The sequence below is a fragment of the Phyllosticta capitalensis genome, assembly GCF_038381095.1.
Source record: "Phyllosticta capitalensis strain CBS 128856 chromosome Unknown BKA78scaffold_8, whole genome shotgun sequence".
NCBI lineage: Eukaryota > Fungi > Ascomycota > Dothideomycetes > Botryosphaeriales > Phyllostictaceae > Phyllosticta > Phyllosticta capitalensis.
In genome coordinates, this window is record NW_027117446.1 from 1,767,627 (window position 1) to 1,792,694 (window position 25,068).

At 57.4% G+C, this 25,068-nt stretch overlaps 11 protein-coding genes across 11 annotated transcripts; 6 read left to right on the forward strand and 5 right to left on the reverse strand.

The window, feature by feature from the left end:
* Positions 1-1,102: 1,102 nt before the first annotated feature.
* Positions 1,103-2,551, forward strand: BKA78DRAFT_320967 (cyclin-domain-containing protein). Its single transcript, XM_066888989.1, has one exon. It carries the CDS (start codon positions 1,362-1,364, stop codon positions 2,310-2,312), a length of 951 nt encoding a protein of 316 aa, XP_066742203.1. The 5' UTR covers positions 1,103-1,361; the 3' UTR covers positions 2,313-2,551.
* BKA78DRAFT_320970 (uncharacterized protein) lies at positions 2,529-4,033 on the forward strand. Its single transcript, XM_066888990.1, has 4 exons — positions 2,529-3,002; positions 3,055-3,155; positions 3,221-3,650; positions 3,696-4,033. The coding sequence occupies exons 1-4, from the start codon at positions 2,790-2,792 to the stop codon at positions 3,756-3,758; spliced, it is 807 nt and encodes a 268-aa protein (XP_066742204.1). The 5' UTR covers positions 2,529-2,789; the 3' UTR covers positions 3,759-4,033.
* A 163-nt stretch (positions 4,034-4,196) lies between these two features.
* On the forward strand, positions 4,197-6,123 carry BKA78DRAFT_286234 (putative Xaa-Pro aminopeptidase). Its single transcript, XM_066885710.1, has 2 exons — positions 4,197-4,871; positions 4,919-6,123. Exons 1-2 carry the CDS (start codon positions 4,516-4,518, stop codon positions 5,970-5,972), a joined length of 1,410 nt encoding a protein of 469 aa, XP_066742205.1. The 5' UTR covers positions 4,197-4,515; the 3' UTR covers positions 5,973-6,123.
* A 166-nt stretch (positions 6,124-6,289) lies between these two features.
* BKA78DRAFT_320975 (Mob1/phocein) lies at positions 6,290-8,319 on the forward strand. The gene is made up of 2 exons (XM_066888991.1): positions 6,290-6,495; positions 6,558-8,319. Exons 1-2 carry the CDS (start codon positions 6,301-6,303, stop codon positions 7,833-7,835), a joined length of 1,473 nt encoding a protein of 490 aa, XP_066742206.1. The 5' UTR covers positions 6,290-6,300; the 3' UTR covers positions 7,836-8,319.
* Positions 8,320-8,329: 10 nt separating this feature from the next.
* Positions 8,330-8,843, forward strand: BKA78DRAFT_320977 (uncharacterized protein). The gene has a single exon (XM_066888992.1). It carries the CDS (start codon positions 8,393-8,395, stop codon positions 8,741-8,743), a length of 351 nt encoding a protein of 116 aa, XP_066742207.1. The 5' UTR covers positions 8,330-8,392; the 3' UTR covers positions 8,744-8,843.
* Positions 8,837-10,601, forward strand: BKA78DRAFT_320980 (ATPase, V0 complex, subunit E1/e2). Its single transcript, XM_066888993.1, has 3 exons — positions 8,837-9,212; positions 9,950-10,033; positions 10,113-10,601. Exons 1-3 carry the CDS (start codon positions 9,202-9,204, stop codon positions 10,255-10,257), a joined length of 240 nt encoding a protein of 79 aa, XP_066742208.1. The 5' UTR covers positions 8,837-9,201; the 3' UTR covers positions 10,258-10,601.
* BKA78DRAFT_355136 (Arv1-like family-domain-containing protein) lies at positions 10,538-12,044 on the reverse strand (the record flags this gene model as incomplete). The annotated part of the gene is made up of 3 exons (XM_066891849.1): positions 10,538-10,580; positions 10,790-11,673; positions 11,856-12,044. The coding sequence occupies 3 exons, from the start codon at positions 12,042-12,044 to the stop codon at positions 10,538-10,540; spliced, it is 1,116 nt and encodes a 371-aa protein (XP_066742209.1).
* Positions 12,045-12,913: 869 nt separating this feature from the next.
* BKA78DRAFT_355137 (uncharacterized protein) lies at positions 12,914-14,499 on the reverse strand (the record flags this gene model as incomplete). Its single annotated transcript, XM_066891850.1, has 3 exons — positions 12,914-13,452; positions 13,498-13,591; positions 13,636-14,499. The coding sequence occupies 3 exons, from the start codon at positions 14,497-14,499 to the stop codon at positions 12,914-12,916; spliced, it is 1,497 nt and encodes a 498-aa protein (XP_066742210.1).
* Positions 14,500-15,959: 1,460 nt separating this feature from the next.
* BKA78DRAFT_235443 (uncharacterized protein) lies at positions 15,960-17,977 on the reverse strand (the record flags this gene model as incomplete). Its single annotated transcript, XM_066883841.1, has 3 exons — positions 15,960-16,672; positions 16,744-17,250; positions 17,764-17,977. Coding segments are annotated over 3 exons (1,434 nt in total), but the record flags the coding sequence as incomplete, so codon positions are not given.
* A 1,399-nt stretch (positions 17,978-19,376) lies between these two features.
* BKA78DRAFT_254991 (peptidase C13 family-domain-containing protein) lies at positions 19,377-20,606 on the reverse strand (the record flags this gene model as incomplete). The annotated part of the gene is made up of 2 exons (XM_066884954.1): positions 19,377-20,034; positions 20,083-20,606. The coding sequence occupies 2 exons, from the start codon at positions 20,604-20,606 to the stop codon at positions 19,377-19,379; spliced, it is 1,182 nt and encodes a 393-aa protein (XP_066742212.1).
* Positions 20,607-21,726: 1,120 nt separating this feature from the next.
* Positions 21,727-23,187, reverse strand: BKA78DRAFT_229357 (uncharacterized protein; the record flags this gene model as incomplete). Its single annotated transcript, XM_066883748.1, has 5 exons — positions 21,727-21,991; positions 22,097-22,309; positions 22,356-22,692; positions 22,740-22,809; positions 22,939-23,187. Coding segments are annotated over 5 exons (1,134 nt in total), but the record flags the coding sequence as incomplete, so codon positions are not given.
* Positions 23,188-25,068: the final 1,881 nt, after the last annotated feature.

A 25,068-nucleotide genomic window follows, 5' to 3' on the forward strand; every position in this document is an offset into this window, starting at 1 on the left:
TTGTCACCAGTCTTCAATTGCCACCTGCTTCATGTGTAGCAACTGCTACCCAACCAAAGTCCGGAATCGTGCGAATGATAGCGAGCAAGTCTCACTGAGTATTTGAGCATAACAGTCAACGGCGGCCCGGCGTCTCCGTCGTCAGAGAATGTCGCATCCCGTTTGCATTGTGGAGAGGCTTCAAGTGGAAAAGAGCAGCTGGTCGAAACATTGAGAAACCATTGTTAGCGGCCGATGCATGAAATCGGTGCACGCTGCACAGATTGTACATGATGACACATGCAGTGTATCTGAGCTTGAGGCTCAAGTGACTCTGGCCATGGCGGTTGCACATGGCAAGCAGCAGCACAACCATCAGCCAAAGTGACGACTCACACAGCTCGCCTGAGGCAGAGGGACGATACACCACAGAACGCAAGGCAGGCGCAAAAATAAAATCTCGGGCAGCACCTCAGGCTAGGCCATTGTGGACGGGAAAAATCGGACAAAGGCGTTGGAATAAAGCTCTGGACCACGGAGCGGCGTGATGAAGATGTTTTGTGCCGGGCACTTGTTGGATCCATGGATCAGCGGGTGCAACAAGCTGGATCCTTCGGCAGTTGGCCATGCGCGATAAACCTGGGGAGGATGCAAAGATCAAGCATTGACCGTGGAGAGGCGAACTAGTAGGTCTCTACATGTATCGACGCACGGTTGCGTGTCTTGAGCTGAGGACCCTGATGTGCAGTAGCAAAAATAGGGTCTGCAGGGTGAGCTGGACAGCGTCGCTTGCAGGCGGACAAATTTCCGCAGTGGTGAGAGGATTAAGGTGTTCCTGACGACGCATTGCTGGAATAGGAAATACCTGACGCTAGCGAATAGAGTATTCCGAATCAAGGTTGGCCATGGGCAGACTGAGGCCCTTGCCTATGCGACGATATGGAAGATGGAATAAAGAGGGCCATGCAAGGCGAATAAAGAAGAAAAAAAGGGTCACAAGGGCAGAAACAGAGTCCAAGGCAGGCTTTCAGCAGGTGATCATGAGTCGAGGTCAATGCTAGTGGCTGGCTGTAGGCGGGGTCGACGACGGGTCGGTCAGGCGCAATACAAAGTCGTTGTCGTCAATAACAGAGACAGTCGGGGCACAACGCCAACGCTCAGACTGCGCCCACGTCTGCCTCGTCCGCGTCCCTTCACACCACCCAAGCCTGACTGATAGATCCCCCGGAAATTGCCCCTTTCAGTCTGAGCATTCTCCATTCTCTCCCTCCTCATGTACCCACGCAAGCTTTCTCGTCTTCTACTCATGGCCGCCTCCCACTCCAAGTCCCGCTTCCTCAACACCGCCTAGCCCTCGGATTCCTCGACAACCACTCTTCCCCATGGAGGCCCAGGACGCTACCGCTGGCGCAAGTCGCTCGCCAGTCGATTCGCACCATCATCGCCTGCCGCAACCTCCCAACCCTTCGTCTGATGCCGGAGTAATTCCCAAAATCTCCTCTCCCGACCAAAATGCACCCTCTCCTCCTGCCGACGCATCATGGGACCCAGCTTCAATGCGACCCGAGACGGCCATGAAGCTGCTGTGTCGAGCCGTCATGGCTCTTGCCAGCGCCGCCGGTGACGTTCCTCCAACACCGCCCATCTCTCTCCCTGGCACCCCGCGCAGAGTATCCATGGACGTGCCAGGCTCTCGATCTCGCAGCAACTCGAGGCCAGCGACTCCTGTCCCTTCGGACGACCTAAAGGCCCCCACCTTCCGAGGAATCGTAATAGGCAGTCCCGAGGCCCACGCTCACGAGCCGTCGGCCAGGGATGTCGGTCACGGTGCAGAGCCCGTTCACAAGCAGCAGTCGGCCATTGCGCGCAAGTTCTTCTCAAAATCCCCTCCGCCCATCACCCTGCACGAGTACCTCATGCGCCTACAACGATATTGTCCCATGTCGACCGCCGTCTACCTCGCCGCTGGCGCCTACATACTCAAGCTGGCCGTCGAAGACAGGGTAGTCCCGTTGACCAGCCGCACCATCCACCGCCTCGTGCTTGGGACCCTGCGCGTCGCCATGAAGGCCCTCGAGGACCTGCGCTACCCGCAACAACGATTTGCTGGAGTCGGAGGAGTGCGAGAGACGGAGCTGCACAAGCTGGAGATTAGCGTTTGCTACCTCATGGACTTCGAGCTGCAAGTAAGCCAGGAGAGCCTCTACAGGAAGACCATGGCTTTGCAGCAGGCAGGATTGCAGGCGGCGGCCATTCAGTCCAAGCTGCCGGCGACTTTTCGCCCAAGACTGCCGTCGCGGACAGGGAGCGCACAGCGTGAAATTACGGCATGAAGACGGATCAACGTCTTTTATGATATTGTCTGGTTGTCTTGAATGCATCAGCAGCGCTCGCAACGTCATGTCTTTTTGGGAGTTTGGGGAGCATCGATATGAAGCTTCATGGAGCGACCAAGGATCCCAATTCGTTTTTCTGCAGCGCGGCGCTTCAAAATTGTCATTATATACCCATAATTCACCTGTTGATGTTCTTGACAAGCAATACATTTATAGAAGTGGTGCATTCGTGGCCGTGCAGGTAAATCATGGCCGCTTTGACAGCAGCAGGGTCCTCCATGCAGCGTGCGCAGCCCGAGCGGCGCGCCGCGCGCCTCACCGTTGGTTGCGTCTTCGCGGTCAAGGAACTTGAGCCTCCCACTCTCCCTCAACCCCCAAAACAACGCCCGCCTTTCCAACTCGCACCCGTCCACGCATTCCGACTCAAGTCTCTCGCTCGCGACCGCCTTCTTTTTCCTGATAGTCTGGACGAAAATGAAATTCTCCGTCCCGGCGCTCTTCGCTGCGCTCGTCCCCGTCGCCCTTGCCGATGTCAAGTTCGTCAGCGTCAACGAAGGCGATGTCCTGACGGTGGGATACGGCCCCAAGTCGATAACGGTTGAGTGGGTCGAGTCGGGCAAGCAGCCCAAAATTTCAGACTTGGACAAGTACGAGTTGGATCTTTGCGCGGGCACAAACGACAACTTTGTACGCAAAGCCAAAAGGCGCGCACTGGACACTGGCTGACCTGGTTCGGTAGGCGTCTATCAAGAAGATCACAAAGGAAGGCCTCTTTTCGCTGGGCAACACGGCCAAGGGCATCATTACTCCCACGGATGGCGGGGACACTGCCAATGCCTAGTGAGCCTCACGCTAGCTAGTCGACCTAGCATCCGTTCCCCGCACCAGCTAACGCCGCGTCGTAGCTTTTTCCGCATAGTCTCGACGACAAAGGACGGGCAGACGGTGACAAACTACTCGCCTCGCTTCACCCTCCAGGGCATGAGCGGAAAATTTCCCGAGTCCATTGCCGAATCCCTTCAGGGCAGCATCCTCGACATTTCGCCCGGAGACCTGAACCACTTTGAGCTGCGTCAACAGGTTGGCGGAGCGGCAGCAGTCAGCGCGTCCGACGCCGCAGACGCGAGCTATTTCCTCGCCTACACTGCGCAGACTGGTCTCACGAGATACGCGCCCATGCAAAAGGTCCCTGGCTCAACCATTACCAAGAGCCAAACCTCGATGCTCTACCCTACCAGCTCCTTCACCAAGTACACGACCTATGGCAGCGCACCGGATGCCCAGGTTACGGTGACCCTGAGTCAAACCTACACGCACACGAGTTTGGAGGCTACGGTATGTTCCCCTTTGCAATTTTTTGAACAACACTGACTTGAGCAGCAATCCGCGGCCGCTAATCCCACTGACGACATGGCCAAGTTTTTGGCGCGCTGGAAAGACTAGAGCACTGCATTCAGCATCTTCACGAGTTTGGCATACATGGGCATCGCATTTTTGTATTAAAAGCATTTGGAGTTGGGGCATCAGGGACGCATGAATCACGCATACAAGCACATTGTTACATTAATCTGTAGAGCGGATGGAGATATGGATAGTCCTCTAATCGATCCAAAATGGTTCCTCCAAGAGTGTGCTCTGACCATCTAGTGTCACGTGAACTGCTTGCCAGGTGGAGTTTATTTCATCATCGCTCTTGCAATTATCAACGCCATTGAGGGTTCTTGGACGAGGACGTTGAAAGCCAAGCTTCATGTCCGTAGCAGCGTACTCCTCGCGTCGTCTCTTATCGTCAAAGAGAGGTCTGCACCCCACTGTGCCGCGGCTATCATCGGACCCTCGTCTTGCATCATCAGCTTCGAGCTTCATCACAACACCAGGATCCCGCAGCAACCAGTACATCTCCAATCGGCAGCAACATCTCCTCTTTTCCACTTCTGGACGTCTGGGCTCCAAATACTCGGATCTCGCCAAGCGAAGGCAGTTGCTCAAGAAGGTTGAAGAATACCGCGACAAACAGCGCAGCGACGACAGCTCCAACCAGAGTCTCACGGATCAGCTGAAACAATTCTACGAGGCCGCCGAAAATCAGCAGAACGGCACCAATACTGCCACCCCAGTGCCTTCGTCGCTAGACCTCAGCAAAACCCTGTCTCACTACCTCGAGTCTGCCAAAACCGCCGCCCGCGCCGAGCTCCTCAAAATGTCCATCTCCAAGCCTTCAGTCCGCGATGTGCTCAAAGGCAAGTACCCGGCCAAGATTCACGCCAAAAAGGTCAAGGAGTACATCTTGTCGAACCTTCAGTCTGCGGACGAGGGCGTCGCCGACGGCGTCATTTACCTGGAGAGCCAGCGCACTCGCATGAATGAGGACAATGACCAGGAGGCCCCGTTCCGACAGCGTCGCTACTTTTTCTACCTGACTGGTTGTGATTTGCCTGATTCGTCTGTGGTGTATGATTTGAAGAGCGAGAAGACGACCTTGTTCATTCCGCCGGTGGATCCCGAGGAGGTCATTTGGTCGGGATTGCCAATGAGCAGGGAGGAGGCTATGCAGAAGTAAGTCGAGATGTTTCCCTGCGAGACATGTAGACTAATTGTGAAAGATTCGATGTCGACGAGTGTCTCCCCACGACCGAGGTCAACTCGTTCCTGGCCGGCGCTCATACTCCCAAGTCTGTTATTTATGCCATTCCAAGCCAAGTTTCCGACGCCGTCTCTTTCCTTTCTTTTGAGAAGAAGAACTTTGAGATTCTCAAGACTGCCATTGACGAGAGCCGTGTCGTCAAGACCCCTTACGAAATTGCTCTCATCAGCCATGCCAACACCGTCTCCACGGCCGCACACACTGCCGTCATGGCGGCTGCCAACTCGGCCACCAACGAACGCGAACTCGAGGCCTTGTTCTTGAAGACTTGCATCGAGCGCGGCTGTCGTAACCAGGCCTACAGCTCCATTGTTGCTTCAGGCACGAGCGCTGCCACTCTGCACTACGTCCGCAATGACCAGCCTCTTGCCGGCAAGCTGAACCTCTTGCTGGATGCTGGCGCCGAGAAGGACTGCTACGCCAGTGACATTACGCGCACCTTTCCCCTGACTGGCAAATTCACCCCCGAGAGCAAGGCCATTTACGACATTGTCCTGCGCATGCAAATCGAGGCGATTGAATCTCTCAAAGCTGGCGTATGCTGGGACGACGTCCACTCCCAGGCACACCGCACAGCCATTGCCGGTCTGCTCGACGTGGGCATCCTCAAGGGCGACGCAGACGCCATCTTTGAAGCGCGTACTTCGACGGCATTCTTCCCCCACGGTCTAGGCCATTACCTGGGCATGGACACGCATGACAGCGGTGGACACGCCAACTACGCCGACAAGGACCCCATGTTCCGGTACTTGCGTGTGCGCGGAAACCTGCCTGCTGGCAGCGTCATCACCGTCGAGCCGGGCATCTACTTTTGCAAGTTCATCATCGATCCGTTCCTGAAGGACGAGAAGCAGAAGAAGTTTATCGACGAGGGCGTCTTGGCCAAGTTTTGGGATGTGGGTGGGGTGCGGATTGAGGACAACGTGCTGGTCACTGAGACGGGATATGAGAATTTGACCGAGACGCCAAAGGCGTTGAATGAGATTGAGGCCCTGACGGCAGGCGGACACTGAGAGCTTCAGTCACCTAAAGGCAAACGTCGGTTTGGTTCGGTGCGGCTTGCTCGGTGGAGGTGGTGATAAAATGGGACTTGTAAACAAACTTGAGCCACAACTTTTCTTCCACCCACATCAGTCAGAATTCAAAGACCCTTTGACATCCTCGACGAAATATCAGTCGCCAATATGTGGAGACTGTTTGAAGCATTCAGGTATATTTCAAGCACCATTCTGCACGTGCCATCCAACCCTGGATGATCTACCCGCTCACGCGTGACTAAGCAGTCCATCCAAGCTCCGTCGTGAGCTCAGCGACAACAACATCCAACCCACAATCGACACCATGACTGCAATGTCCCCATCGAGCTCGCCACGGCTGCCCAGCCCGCCGCCGATTGCAGAAGACCAATCTGGTCCCAAGTCGCCCGCCTCGGACGAGCATGAATCCACCGTCGACCAGGGCGCGTCGCGACGCATCCGTCCAGGAACCAAGGCGGCAGACATGGCAGAGGGACCGCCTCTCGCAGATCTCAAGGACGTGCGTACCGGTGGCCTTGCCCAATCTTGTATCCACGTGCTCCGATGCTGACGTACCTCGAGATCGAGTCTGCCTTTCAACTCCAAGAATACCTCAAAGCGCTCCACTATGCGGCTACCCACCCTTCCGACTCGAAACTCTCCACCTCTCTCGACCGCCAGTCTGCCATTAGGCTCGCAAGCCCTCCCGAAGGCGTAGACCGAGCTCTCTGGCTGTACGAGCTCTGCCGCTTCCTCACACAACACTCGAATTCCATCCTCATAGCTCTCTTTGCCGACGAACCCCCCTGCTCGGCGCAGACATGTCCCGAAATGCGCGCCTCGGAATGGCAATACCTGTGTGCGGTCCACGACCCGCCCAAGTCGTGCTGCGCGATTGACTACTGCTGCCACACGCTGGACTGGGCGGCCAACACGCTGACGTCGCCCAAGAGCTTCCCCAGCCGGCTGGCGCTGGGCACCGAGACGGGCAGCGCGCACCAGCAGATCCGGCAGCTGACCAACATCTTCCGGCGCGTCTACCGCATCTACGCGCACGCGTGGTTCCAGCACCGCGACATGTTTTGGAAGGTCGAGAACAAGACGGGCCTGTACCAGTTCTTCAAGGTCGTCTGCGACACGTACAGCCTCATTCAAAACGACAATTACACCATTCCCCCCGAGGCCGAGGGTATCGAGGCGCCCACCCCGACCGAGCCGCTGCCGACCCCTGTCCCGACCATTTTGAAGAAGAATGGAGACGAGGCAGCAAAGGACATCTCAGGCAGTGCCACGGTGGTGACGGGCAACACGACCAAGAGACATCGACACACGGCGTCGTCCAGCGCCCACTCCGTCTCGACCGTGATTGAAGAAAAGGAGGAGGAAGAGGAGGCCAAATCGAAGCCCGAGTCCGCAGAGGAAAGCGCGCCAGAGTCGGGCGACTCTCTCAAAGCAGAGGCGTTGGCCGAAAAGCCCGCGGACCAGTCCACCGCGACAGAGACCAGCAAAGAACACGACGCCGCCACGCCGTCCGAGCCGCAACCCGACGTGCCGTCGGTCGACATTACAGAGATCACGCCCGACTCGCCGACGACGGTCGTCTCGGACGCACAGGCAGAGCACAATCCCGCAGGCGAAGCCAAGGACGAGCCGGAAGCGGCCGCAGCGCCAGCTGAATCGGAGCCGGTGACGGCGGAGCAGGAGAAGAAGGAGGACAAGCCTGAACAAGAAGCGTCGGCATCGGAGAAACCCCAAGACGAAGGAGACGCAGCAGACACAAAGACCGAGACGGACCCCAAGGAGCCGTCGAAGAGCGACGAGACGGCGACGGAAGAAGCTCCAAAGACTGCAGAGGATTGAGTCGGATAGGTATTCTTTGTTGGCACGGCATCCACACAGCATTTGCATCCATGGATTGGGGGGCTAGAAGAGGGCTGCGGGCGGGCAAAAAGGCAAAGCGCGCGAAATGATCATATGAGAGACGCCGGATCTTGCGACAGCACAGGACGGCGGGGGAGAGCAGCAGTTTATACCCACCACAACACACCACACCACACCATATCTCTACCACACGACGACGTCAACGACGCTGCTCTATCGTACTCGCATCGACGTTTTGGACGCGTAGGAGTAGTCTTGCACGTCGAGTCGGATCGAGTCGAATCGTTGCATGGGTGCCTCAAAAGGCATGCACACATGCCACTAGGGACCAGCGGGCGGTAATAGATAATTCCGTAGTCTATAATTCTTCTTCTTCTTCTTCTTCTTCTTCTTCGTTTCTCTCTTCTCGTTGGTGTCTAGGGCGGACTGCGAAGCGAAGGGAGGGTGGAATGATGAACCCCCCCTTTTTTTTTTTTTTTTTTACCATTTAGATATGTAGTAATTGATGACTATGCATACATACTTGTGTGTGAGGGATGAGGCGCGGATTGATGGCCTTTTGGCGTCTGTATGTTTTTGCGCGAAGCCTGTCGAGTGCAATGTACATTCAAGTTGACAGCTACCGAGGCACACACCCAGGCGGAGCTCTACAATATTCCGCTCCACTCCCGTCCTCTCCTCTCCGCTGTCATCATCAGCGCCAAGCCCCATCCTCCGCCCACCGCCCACCGCCCGCATCGACCTCCGCCAAGCTCCATCCAGCTGCAGCTCCCGTCCGTCCCCCGACCCGAACCTCTCCATCCATCACACTCCATTACGTCTGCCACTTTATCGCCATCGCCACTTGCCACCTACGCATCGACCGTCTGCCCTTTGCCTGCGTTTAGCTTCTGGCAGTTTGGGCGTTTCGTCGCGACTGGACTCGGATCGAATCAACGAACCGGATACGCAGACGGATACGCAGACGACGACGACGACGACGACGACGACGACGACGACGACGATTGCACAGTACGATAGCGAGCTATCGACCTGTCGACCGACGTACCGGCGTACCGACCGGAAGATCGATTGAAGCTCGTCATCCGACGTAGTACGCCTGCCCGGGGTCTTCCTTCTTACAAACCTACCTACCTACCGAGCAACGAACAACCAAGACGCCGGCGGCCGCTCCATTTCGCCCCCCGTCTCGCGGCAAGCTAGCACTACCTACACAACCAGCCAACGGCGCACGAAACACAAAGTAAAGGCGGAAGAAGCTTGTTTGCGTCGACAGACACGGGTTTTACGACTGCGAAAGAAAAAGAAGGACGCGTTTGAGGATACGATACGATATCATTTCAAAATGGCTAACGGGTGAGTTGGTTTGATTTGAGCCCCGGTTGAGGGAGAGGAGAGGAAAGGAGAGGAGAGGAGGGGAGGTGTGCTTTGCTTTGCCTCTTTTCCCTTGGTTGGGAGTGCGAGATGAGAGGAGAGAGCGTGGAGAGGCAGCATGAAGAAGAGGAGGATTGACAGAAGAGCCATGTCGAGGCGAGGGACTCGTTTGACGACACCATCGGGCCGTCCTCACCATGGATAGACAACTTTCGCGTCGATTGGGGAGCAAGCAGCAAAGAGCAAACAGCCAGCCAGATAGACAGCGGCACGTCTGCGGCAGCGCGAAGAGCAAGCAAGAGACTCTCGCAGGAGAGGGGCGGGTTGACGACGACTGAAGCTGGCGGAGAGCAGCCGCCTGCCTCTCACTGCCTCTCCACCATCATCCTGGCTGCCCTTCGGTCGGCCTGCCTCTGGATTGCCTCTCCAAACCTCTCCAGCCAGCTCTGCCGCTCGCTCGCTCGCTCCGCTGCCTGCCTGCCTGTCTGTCTGTGCTGCTTGCTCGCTGCTTGCTGCTGACCGCTGTCCGCGACGCTTGGGCTGTATTTCGCACCGATGGCACCCCACCTCTTCTCTTCGCTCTCTCCACTCACTCTCTGTCTTTTCCCCCTTTCTTCTTCTTCTTCTTCTTCTTCTCCTGCCCACCCAAGCAAACGCAAGCAATCTAGCACCACAACTCAAAAAGAACGCACGGCTGACCCACCCGTCCCAAAAAACAGCTGGAGCGTCATCATCGGCCTCGTCATCATCGTCGCCTTCAGCGGCGTCTCGTGGTTCGCCAGTCCCAAGGGCGAGAACCAGACGTAAGGCTTTTTTTTCCTTTTCTTTCTTGCCCAACTCCCTAACGAACCTAAGCTAACTTTTTCCCTGCTCGCAAAACAGCGTCTGGCGCTCCACCCTCATCCTGTCGGCCTGGTCCTGCTACCTCATGTGGGCCATCACGTTCCTGGCGCAGTGGCACCCGCTCATCAACCCGCGCCGCTCCGACCTGCGGCCCGAGCTCGAGGGTTCCGCTGTCCGCTTTTAAGGGCGATGTGTGGGTGGTGCTGGAAGTTTGAAAGTTTGAAAGTGCCTTTGGGGGAAGGAGGAGAGGTTGAGGATGGATGGATGTGGTGGATGATTGGGAGAAAGGGGAGGGAGGGAGGAGGGGGGGAATTGTATATTTGGGGTTCTGCTTTTTCTCTTTTTTTCCTTCCCTTTTCTCGCAGCCGAAGAAGCAGGCAGGCAGGCAGGCAGTAAACTAGCAGGCGTTTTGAGGGTTCGACAAATGTTTGACTTGATCGATTGACACAGAGCAGAGGTCGTGGTCAAACCGTGTACATGGACGTAGCCGCCACATGAAAAATCTCCCTGGTTCTGCCATCTTTTGCCACATTCACAAAAAAAAAAAAAAAAAACCAAACAATGTCTTCTCTTCCCCCTCTCTCAACCCTCTCCCATCACACCCCCGACAACAACGCCCACACACCACCACCACCACCACCACCTCCCCCTCCCCACCCCTTCCACCCCGCCGCCACCACCTCGCCAACCCCCCCATCCCCCACGCCCCGGCAAACCCCACACTGCCCAACACAGCACTGCCCACCACGGCCCTGACGGCCGCCGCCACGCCGACCAGCAGCCCGGCGCGCAAATAGCCGCAATCCATGAGTATCTCGAGCGCGGCAATGTTGTTCACGATAACCGCCCAGCTGACGGCGGAGGCGGACGACGGCAGGTCGTAGTCCCAGATGATGAGGAGGAGCGGGAACAGCTTGGTGCAGCTGCTGACCAGCAGGGCGGTGCTGATGGGGGTCGGGAAGGGGTGGTGCGGTATTAGGGGGATGTATTTTGGATGCGGTGGGGAGGGGAGGGTGTGCGGCGTTGTTGTGCCGGATGGTGGTAAGGAGGCGGAGGGCGTTCTGCTGCCTCTTCCTGCTCCCCCAGCACCATTGCCGCCACCACTGGTCGTTGCGTGCGCCGTCGTCGTCGTCGTCGTCGTCCCCCCTGACGCGGCACCCGCCAGCGCGGCGACCGTGGCTGGCGGGAGCATCAGCGCACCACCACCACCACCACCACCACTGCCCCCTCCATGGCCCACCCCCGCCACGCCCAAATCCTCGCCGCTGCTCCCCCACCGCGCACAGAACCCCGGCAGCCACAGGCGCGGCGGATGCATGCACAAGAAACGGATCGGCAGGTGGAAGGCCAGCGTCTGCGCGGTGCAGAGGCCGAGGAAGAACATGTATTGCAGGACCAGCGGCTGGGTGGAGAGGAAGGGCGGTTGTTGGTTTTGTTGATTCTGAGGACTGTTGGAAGAGGAAGAGGTGTTGAGGGAGGACGGGTTGGACGAAGGGTCGAGGGGAGAGGAGGAGGACGACGGCGACGCTTTTTCGATGCGGGCCCAGGTGAGGTAGACGTCGAAGAGGAGGAGCAGGATGCCGAGGCGGATGATGGAGGGCTGCGCGCGCAGTTGTGTGTCAGTTTGAGCGACGTTGTGCGAGAGGTGAAGAGAAAGAAAACTCACGTCAAACCTGTCGTCCTCCCTGCCTAGCCGATTAAACAGGAGATGGCGATACACCTGCAGGTAACCCCCTCATTAGCCCAATCCCTCCTCCTCCTTCTCCTCCTCACAACACGTACCTGCGGCTTAATCAACACCAAATCGATAAACAAGACGACAAAATCGTGCTCGACGTATTTATCCCCAAAGCGCTTGCACCGCGGACACTGCGTCAGGCGCACGCCCTTGCCCAGCGCGCGGTCGTCGGCCTTGCTGTACGTCGTGTACAGCGTCCGCAGGGGGTAGCGGCATTCGATGCAGATGGGCATTGTGGAGTGAGGTGTGTGGTGGGGTGGTTGAGCTGGTTGTTGGAGGGGAGAGGAGGGTCGGTAGGCGGTAGGCGGTAGGATGGACTGGAGGAGAGCAGAGATGGACGATCGTGTGGTCGGTGGTATACAACGTCGTTCGCGTCAGGGCGAGCAGAGTGGAAGACGACGACGGTCAACTGTCGGCCGTCCACGGACTAGACGACAGCGGCAATGGAAAGGAATGGCAAGTCGGACGTCCGGCGAGGCTAAGGCAGCGCAAAGCGATTACGGCATCAACGAAAAAGTCGTCATCGGCGAGAGAGGCGCGGTGGCATGGTTCGGCATCGCTCGCGCGGCAGAGGTGGTGTCGTCTACCTGGACGGGTTGAAGTCGCGGTGTCGCGCAACTAAACTCGGGGAAGACGCGCGGGAGTCGCCTGGGCAGGATGGAAATCTGGGGTTGCGCGCACGGACCACTTTTGGAATATTTCGGGACCGATTGGTCGGGCCGCTCCGATTACATCCACTGGACTGACATCAACCACACTTTTTGTATCCATGACATCAGAATGATTCTCTCAAGATTTCAGCCGTGGCTCGTTTCATCAACAAGAAAATCTAGCCCTGTAAACACATTCCGCTCTTTGCTGCCGTCTCTCATTCCACCACTCAGAAAATTATAGGGAAAAAAAATAGGAGAATTACAACAACCAATAAAAAAATCCACCATCCTCTTCTCTGGTATAATGCATCATGACGAATGCCGCACGCACCTAAGTCAGGGTGGACATCATGGCCGCGACAAGCTTGGGGTTAGGCGGCCTCGAGCGCGTTCGCGAACGTACCACTGTGTCCAACCACAAAAATCAAAATCAACTCTTCGTCCTTTGTCTAGTGTGACGATCGAATAAGGGCCAACCTACCCTTATGGTCCTTGTCGACCCGGATGATGTTGCGCGGCGGGCGCTCCTCCACCACCTCGTACTCGGTCACTGGGTACTCGACCTCGGTGATGCGCAGGTCGCGCGCTTCGCGCTCCAGTTGGAGGGCTCGTCGCTCGCGCTCTAGCTCGCGGATTTCCTCGCGGATCTCCCGGTCGCTGCGGTGGTGGTGCTCTGGCACGACGACGAGAGGGCCGGGGCGCACCTCTTCGATGCGCTCTTCGATAATCTCTCGCGGCGGCGACACGCTTCGCACCGTGTGCGTGTGGTGCGAGTGCGGCGAGTGGTGAGAATGGTGCGTGTGGTGAGACTTGTGGGTGTGGTGCGAGCGGTGGGAGCGGTGCGTGTGGTGAGACGCATGAGACGAGTGGACCGAGGGAGGCGGAGGAGGCGCCTCGATGATGGTGGGAGGTGGTGGATCGTGGACTGAAGGTGGAGGTGGGGGTGCTTCAATCACTTCCTCCTTATCGTAGCGGTACGTGGTGACTTCTGTGATGGGTTAGCCAGAGCCAGAGCATTTTATATATCACTCACTGTCTTTGTCCTCCACTCGATACGTCTCGCTAATCTTGATAATCTCGTCAATTTGAGGCTTCTCCAGTGCTCGCTTCACAATGAGAAAGTCGTCCTGACAAAGTTAGCGTGGCCAGACGCAATCTAGTCGATACCTACCTCTTCTTCAAACGGATAGCCGAGCTCGACAATGGCCTTTCTGTGCACAAGACGCTTGGGCATCCGCGTCTTTCCCCGCTTTCCAGGGAGCGGTGGAGCTTCGGAAATCTCCTCAAAGCTGGAAGTGGACGAGCTGGTCGACGAGGGCGCCCGGTGCTTGCTTCTGCTGCTGCGCTCGCTGCGCGGCTTGCGCACCTTGCTCTTTTCCCGCCGGATCTCGACTTCTCTGTAGTCTTCTTTAAAGTCTGGTTCAGCATCCTTGTGTCTGATTTCTTCAAACTCTTCCTCCCTGTAGCGGTCGGGAGGAGGTGAGCGCCGGCGATGCGAGCGCGATCGCCGGCGAATGGGGAGTGGAATGTCCACACCTGTCGGAGGTCGCCACCCATTGTCCTCCTTCTCATCAATGTAGTAGTGATGATGGTGGACAGAGGGACGATCAAACGTGTCGAGCGAAGACTGCCGTCGAATGATGGGCGGCCGCGACGAGCGAGCGGGCGGGCTGACCTCTCTCACTGTCCGGCGTCGATAAGGCGCTAGTGCGCGGTTGGCCAGCTCTTCTGGCGATGGCTCCTCGCGGTCGAGAAAGTCGGGTCGACGGCCAGGCCGGCGGTCAATGTAGACGTCGTCCTCGTAGAAGCGGCGCTCCTCGACGCGGCTGGGCGGGATGCGCTCTTCTACAGTGACTGGTTTGGGAGGCGGCGGAGCGCGCTCCTCGTAGCGAAAGACTTCGCGCTCATCGTACGGAGGGCCGCGACTGCGGACGCGCTCAAACTTTTCGCGGTCCCATCGTATGGGCCGTGGAGGCGGATCAAAGTCGTCGAAGCGGTCCAGGGCACTCGTGGACGAGCGAAAGCCAGGCGGCATGATGAAAATTGGCAAGTCAGAAGAGCAGTGACGGATGGAAAGAAGAGAATGGTGTTGGAAAGCGGGGAATGTCGAGTGCCTGGTGACCCTGCTAGCGCGGGTGGTAAAACAGCAGCGGGCGGCAGGGAAGCGGAGGTGAGAATGTTTTTGAGTGTCGAAGGAGCAGACAGGATCAGTTCGGGCGAGGAGGGCCGGTGAGCAGGGGCAGATGAAAAGACGAGGTTGGCTTGGAGGAAGAGGAATAACTGGTAGTCGCCCAAGGCAGCGGGCTGCGTCATCGACCGTGCACAGTAGCAGTGGAGTAGCACCACTAGGAGAGAAGCATGCGACTCTGCGGAATGCTCGAGACTGTTTTGCTCGTCCAGTCGGGCTCTCACTCCTCGCACCGGTCAAGTGCCTGCGGTCGTTGGGCGCGAGCACCATGCGATGGGCTTCCCCTCTGACTGGCGCATCCTTCATGTTCCCTGCCCTGTACGGCCCGCATGTGCGGAGGAGCCCGCTGCTCAATCTCACCTATGCACTCGGGTCTGGAGAATGACGCCGTGGCTTGGCAACCTTCTCCCTTGCCTCGTCCTCGTGCTATCAACACCATGATGCCATCACCAGTCGCCGTGGTGTTTACCTATGGTCCGTGGCCCGGACAGGTGCGCCTTCTGGCCTGTTTCACATGCGGGGAGTGTCCGTGGAGACGAGACCGACCGACAGGTACAAAATAAAATGGTCGACGCCCAACTCGACCTGATCAATATTGCAAACCCTGGATTGCCAAATGCCGTGCCCGAGGGACCAGTCCGACATGGATATGCCAGTCGAAAAAGGGGTCGTCCATTTTGCCTGCTAGTGCCCTTCGACGACCAAACCAGACGACTCGAGACGCAAAATTGCAGAGGATCGTCGACGCCTTGCTTCTCAAGAATGTCGATATTCCAAGGCAAAAGTACATGTGAGGTTGTTGGATGTGACGTCACTGTACCATTCTGTCCAAGGTACAGGCACCCCATCTCGGTCGCTTGTAGCACTTGATGGGTACAACACAGTAGTCCGTAGCCTCCTACAATTCAATCCGGGCCATTGACAAAGCTGGGCCGTCATACTAATTGGATATGTATCAATTTTGGAATACAAAGATGAAAACCACAAATCTCGTCCCACCACCAACTGACAGTCTTCTATACCACCGACTTGCCCACCGCGCTCCCATTCCGCCTCTCCAGCTTCCTTGGCTTCCTCCTCCCTGGCCTCGGCCTATTCCTGACCTCACCAGCAGCCAGCGACTGCCCTCCCGCACTCGCATCCAACGTCTCGGTGCTCTTCACAGCACCACCAGGGACGCCCACAGCAAACGACGGACTCGAACTCGAATCACCCCTCGGAGCCGCAGTAGCCCCAAGCGCGCGCCCATACGCCCTCGCCCTCTCCAACCTCTCGGCCTCTTCCCTCGCCTCGTCGTCGGCTTCCTCAGCCGCCTGCTCATCCGCCAGCGACGGCTCCTCGACGACAAAATTCGCCGCCATGCACCTCCCGCCATTGACCTCGCCCACCTCCATCGGACACGCCGACAGCACAACAACCACGTCGCGCTCCGCCCGCAACACGACGTAGCCGCCCTTCTGGCCCGGCCGGCCCAAGCGCCCGCCCTCGTACGTCCGCGGCCCGCCGACGCGCACCTCTCCCGTGGCGGCGTCGACGCGGCTGTTGAGGAAGAGCGACAGCGGCGTCGGCACCGAGTTGAGGGTGACGTCGGCGCCGACGGCGCGCGCGCCCGCCAGCCGCGTCGACTTGTTGAACGACTGCAGCGCCAGCACGAGGTTTTCGGCGCACGAGCCGTGTTCCTCGCCGCGCGCGCCCCCGGCCAGCGAGGCCAGTTGCGCGTAGACGGTGGGGTCGCACGCGGGGAGCAGCGTGCCGTGGCGGAGGGGCACTCCGCTGCTGATTTCGTCGTCGTTGTGGGTGGTGGGTGCCGGCGTCGTGTCCTCGAGCAGCGTGAGCAGCGGATTCCGCAGGTTGGTGACCAGCGCGTCGCCCACCTGCGGCGCCAGGTGCGTCGACGCGGACACTGTGTGCGGTAGAGAGAGGTACTCCATGGGTTCGGTCGAGCGCCGCGTCGCCTGCAGCTTGACATACGCATTGTATGCCGCGTAGAGCGACCCAGCGGTACCAGAGCCAGCAGCAGCTATACCAAAACTTGTCGTTAGTTTCCACTCTCTCCACTGCTGACCGAATCGGCGAGGGAGAGAGACTTACCAGACAACCCAAACGCACCCACGGGCGTCTTGCTAAACTCGTACAGCTGCTCGCCATACGACTTTGTCGGATCGCGGTAATGCGACGCGGCAAACGCCGACAGCGCCTCCTTGCCCTTGGGCGGCAGGTACGACGTGAACGACTTGCCGGACGGAATGTACGAGAGCCAGCCTTTGGCGTTGCTGTCCTTGGCCAACCTCTGATGCTGCGTCTGCGCCGCCGCCATGTTCTTTTTGCTGCCCGGCTTGCGGATGGGGATCGATGGCAGGTAGGATCCCCAGCTCTTGGTCGACGTGGCGGAAGCGCTCATGTTGTTGTTTTTTGGCTCCGTGTCTGTTTCTTGGCCTGAGTCGTCGTCATTCTTGGGGTCGTCCTGCTGCGGCTCCTCTCCCTCTTCAGCCGACACATAATCCGACGTCGACTGCATTGACTTGTCGTCCTCTTTCAACTCACTCCTCTCCTTCTCCTTCTCCTTTTCCCCTTCCACATCCTTCTCCTTCTCCTCACCTCCTTTCTCCGCACTCTCCTTCGTCTCCACCACAGCAGCACCCCCCTTCGCCCTCCCCCTCAACGACGGCAGATACGCAGCATACGAGCTGACCGTCCTCTGCGGTGGCCTCTGTTCTCCCGCCTTCGCATCCGCGCTCGCCACAACGTTTGTGGCATCTGCCGCGCCCGCCGTCGCCTTCTTCGACCTCGACCGTAACGAAGGCACGTACGACGCGTAGGCCGACCAGCTGCGCGCGGCGGGCTTTGGGGGGCTCGTCGGTTGCTGCGTTTGCTGCGTCTCCTTTTCCACATCTTTTGGTGCTGGCGCCTCCTTTGAGGGCGAGGCCTTGGGCGTCGTCTCCGTCTCGTCCGTGTCCGAGGGCGGCGAGGCGGCGGGGAGCTCGTTTTGTTCCTGTTGTGCTTTCGCGTCGGCAGCTTTCGTCTGCTCAGGAACCACCTCCTTTGCCTCGGAGGCACCCTGACCACGTTCTTGACTGCTCTTGTCCTTGTCCTTTTCCCCCTTTTCTCCACCCCCCTCCTCCTCCCCCTCAACCTCCCCCTCCTCCTCGGCCTCCGCCTGCATGGCCCTCATCGACGACGGCGGCGGCGGCGTATGCAGCGCAAACGCCCACAAGTCGACCGTCTGCGTGCCGTACGTGTTGATGACCTTGAGGGTGTGGCGGGCGGGCACAAACGTCGCGACGCCGTGGCGCGCGGGGACGGTCTGGAGGTCGCCCGTCATGTTCGTCGTTTTGCGTTGGGCGTGACGGTGTTGAGTGAGTGAGTGAGTGATGTGGTGGAAGGAAATGGATGGTTGTTGGCAGGGCGCAGCGGAGCGGTTAGGATACTGCCGATGGATGTACAGTATGAAGAGGGTCGGTAAAACGGATGACAGCAGTGGTAGGCAAAGGGAGAAGATCAAGAATCGAGACTACGCCGCAGAGGTCGCGTATGCGGTCGTTGTTTGCGTAGAGTATGTAGGTAGCGGTGGGCACGCTCCAAGAGAGCAAGTAGACGACGCTCCGCAAAGAATCCAAATGAGAAAAGCCACGAACAAGAGACAAAATAACGAAATGCACAGCGGTGGTAGGGTAGTTGGTGGTGGATGGCGAAAAAAAGAAAACCATCAGCAGTCTATCTTGCTGCAGCACATGCGCCTCGCGGAGGAATATGACGTACATGTTGCAGCCAGCAGCAGCTGGTTTGTGTTTGGAGACCTAGCGGAGGGGAACATGGAGTGGCACCCGACAGGCAGGGCTAGGTAGGTAGGTCGCGCTTGTGCGTCATCATGGCCGGTCGGCGCAATATGCATGCATGCATGCGTGATTGATCCATGGCCGCATAATCGGTTGTGATGTAGGAGGCAAGCATGGAAAACATGGAAGTTGGAACGGACAGGGATTGAGGTTGGCCATTGATTCCACCATACGGGGGCGTCCGTCAGCCACAAGCTAGCTGAGGCGCTGATGCCCGGCGACTGGTTGGAGCTGCTAGACTCTTGCGACTGCACTCCTGCGCCAACACCTACCGCTCGCTTGTTTGCTCGCCGAGATGGATCGAAAAACGTTGATAGATCAGATCTCCCCAGTCGACGACGGCAGTGGCTCTTTGCGACTCAAACCGAACGTTGCTGGCTGACTTTGGTGCACAATGTGACTTGTCTCCCATCTCCCATCTTCCGCCATCCATCTCATAGCCTCTCCAACAACCACACTCAGACCCAGCTCGCCCGCCCACACCAACGACTCGCTGCGGTTCATGCCAAGCCATTTGCTATCGGTCTGGATAGGTGCTTTGGCGGACGTACTAGCGCGCTCTCCAAGCACGTTGTGACTCTGGTACTTGCCGCTAGACACAGCCTCCGGTGACTACGAGGCTTCATGCGCCGTCGGATTCTCGTGGCGGCAGGTTTTGGTCCAGGGAGATTGTTCTGCGTGCCGACTGGTGAGCGGATCCTTGGTGTTTTCGTCTCTGCGAGGACGCTGGGGTTTTCTCCGTAGCCCAAAGGAGAGTTAGGTTGGAGAGGACTCGGTCCCTCTTGTCGAAAGGCAGAAGCGGCGCGGCTCCCGGGCAAGTTCATGACTTGTGATGAGCCAGGCGACAGGGCAAAAGAGTGATATTTGCCTCGATAGCATACAACTGGACTACGACTCCAACCACGAAGCCGCAGTCCACAGCCCAGCCAGGCCGAGCAACGCCGACACACCGACGACCTGCTTGCTCCAGCCGCCTTCCTTCTCCACACGCGCCGGGCCCTCAAATTTCTTGACGCGCTGGGGCTCGACGCGGACCTCCTCGCTGAGCCCTGCGGCCGTGTACGCCGGCACCGGGGGCGCGTCCGACTCGTTGGCGGCCCTCCTCTTGGCCTCGTCAATCACGCGGCTGAGGTACTCGAGCTCCTCGCGCAGCTTCGTCTCGTTGCGGCCGACGCCCTCCATCTCGACGTTCTGCACGTTGCCGAAGAAGTCCATGACGAGGCGCTCGCGGGCGGCCGCCTCGCCGCCGGGGAACAGGTCGTAGCGCACGCCCGGGTGGCTGTGGATCTTGGCCTCGTCGTACGAGTCGAACAGGTCGCCCATGGTCAGCTTGGACGACGTGTCGTGCACCTGCGTCTCGAGGAACTCGAGGTTGTAGTACGTGTAGCGGTCGATGACGGCCACGCCCACGTCGTTGTCGGCGTGGTGCGAGTACGACGACTGGTCAATCTCCGACGACCCCGTCGCGATGATGTTGGGGCTGTAGAACTTGCTGTACATGGTGTTGGCCTGGCACGTGTCGATCATGAAGAGCATCTCGTGGTAGCTGCGGGAGTGTTAGCTTGCGCAAGTCGTGGCAGAGATGAGCACGAACCGTTTCTTTTCCCACATTTGCTCAAACGCATCCGCCAGGTCAAACGCGCTGATTTCCTCGGCGTCCTGGAACTTGAGGAATTCATTCCCTCCATGTCCCGTCATGTACACCAAAATATTGCTCCTCTCATCCGTCAACAACCGCTTGCTGCGCGGCATATCCTCACCCACACGGTCCGTCATGAGACGAATGAAATTCTCGACCGTGACCTCGTAGCCCCTGTAGTCGACCTCGATGTTGTCACCGTAAAGATCGAGCGCCCGGTCCGCATTGTTGTAGACGGTCCCCGGGAACGCGTTGCGCGGGTTGCACGCCATGTCGTCAGGCAGCATGAGGATGATTTGCGAGTCGGGGATTCCGAGCCGCTTGACGGACCGGTACAGCGAGAGCACGTTGGCAAGGTGGCGGTAGTTGAACCAGAAGCGGGATGTCGACACCAGGACGGCCCAGTTGGATGTGTGCTCGGCGGACGCAAGGAACACGAGGGCTAGCAGGAGCCATAGCGAGACGGATATGTTGGTCATTTTGGTGGTGTGCTGCTTGCAGGCAGCTGGTGTTGTTGTCTGGTCGAGCTGCCCTGCGGAGAGCGAGGGTGATCTGGGGATGGTAGCAGGTTACCCGGAGAATGCTTGGTCAGCAGGATCGCGCTGTCACATGTCGGAAAAACTCCGGTATACAATCTTCCCAATTAGGCGATTAGGTCGACCTCATGGCAAGAATTACTTGAAGAAGTGAATCGACGATCAGGCCGAAAGAGATGGACTAAGAAGAGCAGGTCATCTCCAGGAATCTTATTCCCGAGACCAATCAGTCATGTCAAACAGCGAACAACGTGAGCAAAGCGATTGGCTCACGAGCAACTCACGCCCTTTGACATATTGGGAAGGATTGCGTGACAAGCGAGACCGTCAGACCATGTCATCTCATGCCTCAGGCACGCCAAGTGAGTCACAAAAGTGGCGGAGCAAAGTGGGCTATTTCAAACTCCATTCACCCTCTACCGACGTCCATTTTTGGAGAGCGTTTCTGCCCTTGTCATTACAACATCACCGTTGAGCCACCTTTCCACACGCAACTCCTCCATTTCCCCAAACGCCGCCGAGTGTCTAAAACGTGTGTACATGAGAAGAAGAAATCCCCGTTTCCAAACCATGCCGAAACATTACACCTCTTACAATTTTCTCCACATTAGGCTCTCCAGTCGTTCTCGTCCTACGGCATGCTGTTGCTCGTTGGCAGGTAGTTTGGAAAGCCGTTCCAGGTCTGACGCCGTCCGTTTTCCTCTCCGGTCCCAATATCCAAGCCGTCCATCTGAAAATCCAGACCTCCGCCTGAGAGATCGCCTCCTCCGTCCAAGGATGTCCCGAATCCAAACGAGTCGCTCCAGTTGTTGGGACCGCCGAGCATCATCTTGGCGCAAAAGTTGTCGGCCGTGTTCACCATGTCGTCGGGACAGTTTGCGAGGGGCGTTGTTGCTGTCGGCAGGCCCGAAGACATGGTCGCGGGAGAAGGCTGCAGTGAAGTCGGCTGAGTTGCAGGAACGTAGCCTGCAAGCGGATTGTCGGTCAAATACTGCTGGACGTCTCCAAGCATACCAAGGTCCTCGAGGGTGTCCACTCGGTCAAAGGCCTTGCCGACCTCCATGATTCCGTGCGCCTTCTTGAAAAGCTCCAGCCACTCTGGGTTGTCCGCCGCCGTTTGTTCCCAGCCATCGTCGTTGTCGTAGATGATTCTGCGGGCTTCTCGTTGCAACATCTCATCGGTTGGCATGATGCCTCGGGACATTTGCAACTTGGTGAATCTTCCCAGGCGAACAGTAAGAATTTCCCAACAGGTCGCACTTGTTGTACCAGGTACGTTGTTGGAAGGTAGGCTGATGTCTGGTCCGATTCCCTCTTGTTGGAGAATGCTGTGCCACGCGTACTCTTGATCAGGATGGAAGAATCCCGCGTTCGCCGCAGCCTCGAATCTGCTCGCTCCAGGATCCGGAATTAGGTCAAAGTGCCATTGCAACGAGGCAGGCTCTGATGCTTTGAATGGGTTCGGAGTCTTGGACTCGCTCCCAATCAGGTACGGTGGCATGGCATTGGTCACAAGAAGGGCGACTTGAGGGTCAAATCCGCGGCATCCTTTCCAGTCCTTCATCTGGGCTCCATTGCGGAATTCCTTGGCGAGATGGTCGACGCGGTCTTGCCAAGTGTCAAAGGTCTTGCAGCAGAACCCACACCTGTCCTTGTTAGCAAGAGTTGGAGCCCGATAGGTAGATGCCTTACCTTGAGCGGATGTAGGTCGTTTCCGACTTCCAACTTTCCATCAACCCATTCAGCTTGCAGTCATGCATCAGGCGCATGTGTTGACGAAGGTGATCTTTTCTGAAAAAGGTTCGCTGTTCCGGACTCTTCTCCTCGCAGGCAGTCCAGTTGTGGTTCTCCAAATGTTCCTTGGATGGGTTGAGCTCTTCGCAAAAGACGCACTTGCGCTGACCAGACTCGGTACAGATGACAGGCCCCAGCGGTGCGCATATCCATTTTTCCAGGCTAAGATGGAGACTGAGCTCGTGTCTTTTCCAGTCGTACTTGGAACGAAACGTGTCCGTGCAAAATGTGCATTCTACATCAATCAGCTTCAATCACTCTTCAATGGGTTGCGAGACTTACGAAACATTCTCCGCCCCTCATCCGCAACCGGCTTGGGCTTGACCTCCTGACGACGTCGGCGGCGACGGTCCTTCCGAATGCCACTTGGGCCAAAAGATCCAAACGAGCCAAAAGAGCCCCACGAGTGGCGAGAATTTCCCGAGTCGAATGAAAAGATGGAACCAAAAGAATCATCCTGGCTGGAAACAGCCGAGTTGACCGAGGTTACTTCCAGGCTTGCGGACGACGGTGCCCGACGAGATTGAGGTCCAGAGCTGGCACTGGATCCATGACGGCTAGTGTGGGTAGAAGAACTGTTATCCAAGGGCGGAGTCTGCTGCCTCACGGCCTGCGCAATGGCAGTCAGAGGAGCCGGTTCGTTTTCAGGGGGAGAAATTTTCCATCGCTCCATGGGGTTCAAGTCTTTCCAGCTCGGATTGTTGGGAATGTCAATGGCAGCAGTTCCAGGAGAGTCCATCCGCCTGGGCATGTGCTTCTTCCGGCGCCGTGCATTGGCAAACCAGTTGTTCATTTGAGTCTCGGACAGCCCGGTCTTCTGCCTCAAATCATCCTTTTCCTGCTCCGTGGGATAAGGATGATCACTGTGGTTGACGATCCATTCTGTCAAGGCCCTGATGGCAGACTTGGCAAACCTCACTCCACTCTTTCGCATGGCACGATCCTCATGGGTCTTGATGCCGGTCAGGACCTTGGTTCCGGTGAGGGTGCCGAATTCCTTGACTTGGTAAGCATTGGTTCCTTGGTCAAAATACTGACACGTACTTGCTGTTGGTCCTCGGCGACAACATGAAGAGTGTCGACAACGTTCTTTTGTCGACGCTCTTGTGTCGGCTTGTTGAAGCTGCAGGTCCGGAACAACGCATTGCATGGACTGCATCTAGGGAGGTTTCAGCGCAGTCGTAAAAAATTTTCTTCTCCCTGGAATACACACCCAGTCTGACCCTCGAAAGTCATGAAGCAGTCAAACTGTCGGACGCGGCAGTATTCGCATGGCTGCTCAGGCTTGGAATATCCAATAATGTAATTGGAAAAATTGATGGTCCAGTCGTTGTTCAAGTCACCGTTGGTAGCAAGGTCTTGGGTAGCGAGGGAGGTGTCGGCCAGATCGATCTGGCCAGCATTTCCAACGCACAGGCAACTGGAAGAGGTTAACTAACCGATTTTGGCCGGGCGAATCCAGGGGTGTGGTAGTGTTTGGACGCGGTCTCTGCTACGTGATTGTTCATGGGTCCTGGAGTCGTGGCTTGTAGCCAATAAAGGTAAAGATTGAAGTTGTGGTGATGAATCGGGCAAAAAAAGCAGCGGCTCTAAAAGTCGGCGCGGCGGCTAGGCGGGAATTGGGTGGCTCAGGCGGGCTACTGGGCATTGACTGAAAAATGTCGACTTACCCATCATCGTGAGGATGGAGCAAACACGAACCGAATTGGGTGGATGCGGCGTCGACATTGTTGTTGGTGGATTGATTCAGCAGAGCCGGAGCGTCGGGCATGGCAGCCTCGCCAAAGTCGAAGAGCGAGTCCATTTGCTGCTGCTCAGGGTCCATTCCCTCCATTGTGGGAAAAAGGGCGCGCGAGTTGTCAAACTGTCAAAAAGATGAGACGAAAGAGTTGGAGGTCATGCTAGTGGCAGGTCTATAGGCGGCCCTGTGCGGCCAAGGCGAAGAACAGTCATTTAGCCCGAACGGGAAGGCGTAGGGCGCGTTGACAAGGTGGAACGGACACCGGCCGACATCGGTCCGTCTGGCCCCGATTACTCATCCACCCTTTGATTCGTCCCAGTGACGGCCAAATACCCGTCTACCACGCATCCTCCTGCCGTACACGATTCTCTCGTCTACACCAACCTTTAAAGTCTCCATCACGCGCCATTCATTGCGACATCGGCCCCGCTGCACCATGTTCCCCGCATCGTGATAGTGGCCCCGCGCTACCGGCGCCCCTTCATCCAAGCCGAATGTTGAACAACATCCAGATCCAGCGATTCATTGGTCTGATATCCATCGACGACCCACAGCTGACCTGGGACAGCATCATGAATCCACAAAAGTTGCATCCTCTATGCAGAAGACCGGTGTGCCACCAACTATTACTGAGGTCAATTTATTGTTTTGACAAGAGCTGGACAAACTTTACCTCAACGCCGGATGGACCTGCCGTTCCTGGACTTTAGACGTAAGCTCACCATGATGGCGGCAGCAGCTTATTCGCATGTGAAGGTGATACGGCAAATACCATTGAGTGCGGACAGGGGGTGCCACGCGGGACAACCCCCTTCAAAGCTGGCCCACTTTCGAGAACGACGGAAAACCGTCCCCACACGCAATTTGACA

Excerpts from the sequence above, each read along its gene's own strand:
- BKA78DRAFT_320967 (XM_066888989.1), top strand. The coding sequence starts at position 1,362 with ATGGAGGCCCAGGACGCTACCGCTGGCGCAAGTCGCTCGCCAGTCGAT.
- BKA78DRAFT_320970 (XM_066888990.1), top strand. The coding sequence starts at position 2,790 with ATGAAATTCTCCGTCCCGGCGCTCTTCGCTGCGCTCGTCCCCGTCGCC. Across the intron at positions 3,156-3,220 it reads GGGGACACTGCCAATGCCTA|CTTTTTCCGCATAGTCTCGA; the intron begins GTGAGCCTCACG and ends GCCGCGTCGTAG. Across the intron at positions 3,651-3,695 it reads ACACGAGTTTGGAGGCTACG|CAATCCGCGGCCGCTAATCC; the intron begins GTATGTTCCCCT and ends TGACTTGAGCAG.
- BKA78DRAFT_286234 (XM_066885710.1), top strand. The coding sequence starts at position 4,516 with ATGTCCATCTCCAAGCCTTCAGTCCGCGATGTGCTCAAAGGCAAGTAC. Across the intron at positions 4,872-4,918 it reads AGGGAGGAGGCTATGCAGAA|ATTCGATGTCGACGAGTGTC; the intron begins GTAAGTCGAGAT and ends TAATTGTGAAAG.
- BKA78DRAFT_320975 (XM_066888991.1), top strand. The coding sequence starts at position 6,301 with ATGACTGCAATGTCCCCATCGAGCTCGCCACGGCTGCCCAGCCCGCCG. Across the intron at positions 6,496-6,557 it reads CTCTCGCAGATCTCAAGGAC|ATCGAGTCTGCCTTTCAACT; the intron begins GTGCGTACCGGT and ends ACGTACCTCGAG.
- BKA78DRAFT_320977 (XM_066888992.1), top strand. The coding sequence starts at position 8,393 with ATGAGGCGCGGATTGATGGCCTTTTGGCGTCTGTATGTTTTTGCGCGA.
- BKA78DRAFT_320980 (XM_066888993.1), top strand. Across the intron at positions 10,034-10,112 it reads CCCAAGGGCGAGAACCAGAC|CGTCTGGCGCTCCACCCTCA; the intron begins GTAAGGCTTTTT and ends CTCGCAAAACAG.